Genomic DNA, 5387 nt, shown 5'->3' with positions numbered 1-5387 from the left:
AATATGGTTTAAAGGTACTACTGTGATGATACGGATCCTCTAAAATTACCTCATAATTTGATCGGAAAAAAAAATTAAAAATTTCCTCTGATAACTCACTATCCCATTCAACCCCATTTGGAAAAAACGGTCTGTAACTAAATTAAGTTGACACAAACATCCATCATAATTATATTTCGGAAATTGACCTGCTAGTACTAAGATGGGCCGTCACATATACTTTTAGGCCCAATTTTTCTTTATTCTTGTAGGCCCAAGATTTTTGTTATATTCCTCCTCGCTAAACTAATCCGCCTTCACACAGCGCATTCTCCAGTTTCATCTTTGTTTCTTATTCTACAATCTGATAAAATCAGGTTCTTTTTCCTTCTTATTCTTTTCCACATATTTAGCTACTTTCCAATTTCCGTATGATTGGTTGCAGAAATCCAAAAGATACTCTCAGTCTTTTAATGGGAATTCCTAGATTTTATTGTTAGATATTTACTGCTGTACTTCATAGATATGGCTACTCTTTCTGTTGTTTGTAATAATGGGTTTCTGATTAGCAAAGTGAATTTAGGGGTTAACAGTGGAACAATCAAGTCTCTAAGGAGAAACACAAGCATCTGCTGTTACAGCCCATTTGCAACTTACAATCTTGTAAATTCCCAAAATTTTCTTTTTTCCAGAAATAAGTTTAGGTCATTTTTCAATGGAGAAACTGAAGTTCCTTTGCTGGGGTTTTGTGGTGGTTGTTCCAAGTCTCAATTTGGGTTATCTTGTCACAGTAACAATGGGAACAAAGAAACTTTTTTGAGAAATAGATTACATAAAGGTGTAAGAAAGAAATTTTCATTGAGATTGAGACCAAGATTGCGGTTATTCACTTCCAGATTGAAGAGAGTTTCAGTGAGGTCACTTTTAAAAGATTTTGGAATGTTCATAAGAAAGAACGTAAAAAGATTAACACTTTATACTTCAATTTCTGTTGCATTGGGGTTTTGCTACTTGTTTCTGAGGTTAACTGCATTGCCATCTCCAAAAGTTGTTCCATATTCAGAATTGGTAACAAGTCTTCAAAATGGTTCTGTTACTAATGTTTTACTTGAAGAGGGATCCCGCCGCATATATTACAACACGAATCCTCAGGCAAATGAAAGTACTAGTAAAGATTCTGAAGAGACTCAAGATTCTCAAGCCATAGATGTTACAAATGAGAATGCAGTTGTAAGAGGAGGTATTGTTAGTAGTACTGTCCAAGTTCCAAAAATGGATAAGTTGAAGAAATTCAGTAGGCGTAGAGCTTCTACTCCTGCGTGGCAGTTTTCTACAAGGAAAATTGACCATGATGAGAAATTTCTTCTTAGTGTGATGAGAGAAAAGGGAACAGTGTATAGGTCAGCTCCTCAATCAGCGTTGATGTCAATAAGGAGTACATTGATAACTATAATCTCTCTCTGGATTCCTTTGACTCCTTTGATGTGGCTTCTTTATCGTCAACTCTCTGCTGCTAATAGCCCGGCCAAAAAACGCAGGCCTGACAATCTGATGACCAATTTTGATGATGTGGAAGGTGTTGATGTTGCTAAACTGGAGCTTATGGAGGTAAGAATAGCTAAATATTTGTTCCTTACTTTATGGTTGCGAAATTGTTCAAATGCTAAGGATATTTGTTCTGCTGCTGATCACGTCTCTAATTGATTTAGAATATGGAAAGCCAAAGCTATATAAAAGAATGCCTTGAAATTATTGACTGTACTTAATATCTGTAGTTTCTAAAATCTGAAATTGGAATGCCTTGTTGATTTTGTGAATGTGAATGCCAGAATTAACACTCTTCATGAGTTGATTTTATGGCTCTGAGTTCGTGCTTTAGGTTTTCCTTTTCTAAGGTATGTAGCTGATGTTGGCATATAAAGGTGAATAGGCAATTGACCTAGGTTTGGTAGTAGCTCGGGTCCATAGTCAAAAACTAGAGTAATTTAAAGATTTGATAATTGAAAATCTAACATATTAAATGGGTAAAGGATATAGTTCATATGGTGCTTGAGCAGTCCTATGGTTTGAATTGGTAGAGCAACAAAACACATTCGAATAAGTTTAACCGTTGAGGCACATTGAAATTCAACAATCATAGCTAAAAAAAAGTGTACTATAGAAGTATGGAGCTAGTCATATAGAATACCTGCAGCCTAAAAATTTGCTGAAGCAGTGAAGATTTTACATTCTGATGACGGCTTCTAGTGCCTATTGTGATTTTCCTGGAGATGTTTAGTACAATGACAACTTTTGCATAATATGCAAGCAGTTATTCAACTATGTTGCTTTTGAATTGCAAATACATTCTCACTATTCACTCTTGTGAAATTCATTGTTCTAATTAAAGCTTAACCTCACGTTAACTCATATCAGATTCATGGATATGGAGAATAGATTTTCATTATGATAACAGACAAATTGGCACCTGAACTTCTTGGTTGTTGATGTCCAATTAGCTTCAAAAAATTTATGGACATCAGGCTTAACTGTTTTGACATATTCTTCACGTGAATTTGCATAAAAAATTATGAATTTCGTATACAAAGTTCTCATTCAAATATGCATGAAGAAACTGAATTTAGTATATTTCTTGTAGATCGGCCTATTATTGGTCTTATATTTGGCTGAAAAATGTCCAGAAGGATATTTTAAAATGCAAGAATTTAGGGTTTAAACTCTAAATGAAACTAATATACTAAACTAAAACCTCTAAAACATCATCTACTAATGCAAGGATATTATTGGTCAAGTCAGAAACTAGTTTGCCCATTTATCCCTTATTGATCTATCATTTGAGTTTTTCTTTTTTATGCGCTATTTAGTCGGATTGGTGGAGGAGAATGTTTAGGATAGGAAGGGAAGCTGAAGGCAAAACTACTTGTATTCAAGGGTTGGGAGTTACTTGTGTTTTGTAAGACAGTGTGTAGTTCATTTTATTTACTTGTTTAGACAGTGTAAAATCATGCACAATGAAGGGAAAATTCAAGGTGCAAGTACAAACTGTCAAAATAATGGTTAAAATTGTCAACTGGCGTGCAAGAAATAGTCTTTTAGGTAAAATCACAAAGATGAAAAGACCTGTGACCAAAATTGAAAAGCCAAAGAATTATTGCAAATTAAAACTTTTCCAGAAAATAAATTATTGAACATAATTACAAAAACTATGGTTACAGTTGCCAAACTTGTCTATGCACCTGGTTGATTGTATAAGATTCTCAACGGTTATTTACACTGGATGGTGTAAAAATGCCTTTGAGCAATCTAATTTACATTTGATTTTGTATCAATCAATTCAAAATCTCAACAGTGTGATGAGGAGGTGCAGTTAACTAGTTTTTGAAATCCAATCCTTATTACTCTTCTGTTTCTGGTTTTTGGATGGGAGATCGTCTACATGCCAAATATTAACTGGGAATTAGTAATGTATTCAATCTTCGTTTCATTATGTTTATTGACACAAGTCATGTTTGTAGGTTGTTTCATGCCTGCAAGGAGCCATAAATTACCAAAAACTAGGAGCAAAGTTGCCTAGAGGCGTGCTGCTTGTTGGTCCCCCTGGAACAGGGAAAACATTGCTGGCTCGTGCTGTGGCTGGTGAAGCAGGAGTGCCCTTTCTCAGTGTATCCGCCAGTGAATTTGTGGAGTTATTTGTTGGAAGAGGAGCAGCTCGCATTAGAGATCTCTTTACTACAGCTAGGAAATGTGCTCCATCAATCATATTCATTGACGAACTCGATGCAGTGGGCGGAAAACGTGGCAGAAGTTTCAACGATGAGCGTGACCAAACGCTAAATCAGGTAATCTAAGCTAATGATTCAATGAAGTTATATTGAGCTGCAATTTTCCTTGCTGTCATCTGGTTTTTTACTTTTCAAAACTGTTTATTTTCCTTTTGCAGTTGCTTACCGAAATGGATGGATTCGAGTCGGGCATGAAAGTGGTTGTCATTGCAGCAACTAATAGACCAGAAGCATTGGATCCTGCGCTTTGTAGGCCTGGTCGGTTCTCACGAAAGGTATATGTAGGAGAACCAGACGAAGAAGGAAGGAAAAAGATCTTGTCCGTACATTTCAGAGGAGTTCCTCTAGACGAAGACACAGATCTCATCTGCGATCTCGTTGCTTCTCTGACTCCAGGCTTTGTAGGTGCTGATCTTGCAAACATTGTTAACGAAGCCGCTTTACTTGCAGCTCGGAGAGGTGAGATTCACTTGTGCTTTGTATTACTTTTCCCTGTTGAAAACATTTTGGATCGCCTTTGTGTTGACAGGTTCGGTCTTGGTTTATACAGGGGGTGAGAGGTTGACAAGGGAAGATGTAATGGAAGCAGTTGAAAGAGCAAAGTTTGGGATAAGTGATGTGAAGCTGAGACCAAGTGCAATAAGGAAGGAGCTGGGAAAGCTGTTTCCATGGATACCATCTTTAATGGGAAGGAATGAGAATAGAGAAAATGGTTTGCAAGGAGGGCCTTTTGGTTATCAGACTCTTAGCTGAAGCTGATGACTGTATTTTATGATTACACTTCACAAATTGAATGTGATGGTTCATTGGCTCATAGAATCTTCATTCTCCAATTCATTTCTCTGATCCTTTTTAGCCAAACTAGTTCAAGTTTGTAATTATATTGTTTGTAATTTGATTAAAAGTTTATTTTAGCATACAAAACAATTTTCCTATACTCTTTAGTTGGGATTTTCTATCTATTAGGAAAAGTTTTACTTACTTTTTCCACTTTTACAGTAGCTTTATAATTTCATGAAAAAATGTTAATATTATTACAATTATTTGTTATGCATATGGAGATTGGAATAGGAAATGGGGATGTGGCCTGTAGAAGTAGCTTTGAGATCTGTTCTATTTTCTAGCGGTGGTGTTTTCATAAGTGATATAGACCTGGGCCGATCATAGGCCCAAATTCTATTAACTAAGGCCCATCTCACTACATCATCAACAAACAGGTTTCATGGTTAAGTACTTACAAGTAGGCCCAATAAAGAATAAAAAAGTCTTAACAACGTCACCGCAACCCAAGCATGCTTATTTTGTTTTTGACAAAGTAAGTCTTACTTTGTTTTTTCACCATTGGATGGTGATGAACTTTGACAAAGTAAGCTCATCCAATAGTAGAAAAAACAAAGTAAGCATAAAAGACACTCTTGTATGAAATGCGTATATCATTTCATTAGATAAAAAAAAAATACAATAAGAAAAAGTAAAGAATAAATTTTTTATGCAAGAATCAATATAAGTAAGATAAAAACTACGAAGAGCAAACAAATCATTAAAAATACTATTAACACAAATCAACCTAAGTATCTTAATCCTCGATGAATATGGATAACAATGGATAAAATACCTACAAAAATA

At 35.4% G+C, this 5387-nt stretch overlaps 1 protein-coding gene across 1 annotated transcript; it reads left to right on the top strand.

Annotated features, from left to right (window-relative positions):
- The first annotated feature begins 296 nt into the window (after positions 1-296).
- Positions 297-4742, top strand: LOC136207413 (probable inactive ATP-dependent zinc metalloprotease FTSHI 3, chloroplastic). Its single transcript, XM_065998674.1, has 4 exons — positions 297-1587; positions 3495-3818; positions 3920-4220; positions 4312-4742. Exons 1-4 carry the CDS (start codon positions 505-507, stop codon positions 4512-4514), a joined length of 1911 nt encoding a protein of 636 aa, XP_065854746.1. The 5' UTR covers positions 297-504; the 3' UTR covers positions 4515-4742.
- The last annotated feature ends 645 nt before the right edge of the window (positions 4743-5387 follow it).

This window comes from Euphorbia lathyris, chromosome 1 (assembly GCF_963576675.1).
Source record: "Euphorbia lathyris chromosome 1, ddEupLath1.1, whole genome shotgun sequence".
Taxonomy (NCBI): Eukaryota; Viridiplantae; Streptophyta; class Magnoliopsida; order Malpighiales; family Euphorbiaceae; genus Euphorbia; species Euphorbia lathyris.
This window is presented reverse-complemented; position numbering and strand designations above follow the sequence as displayed.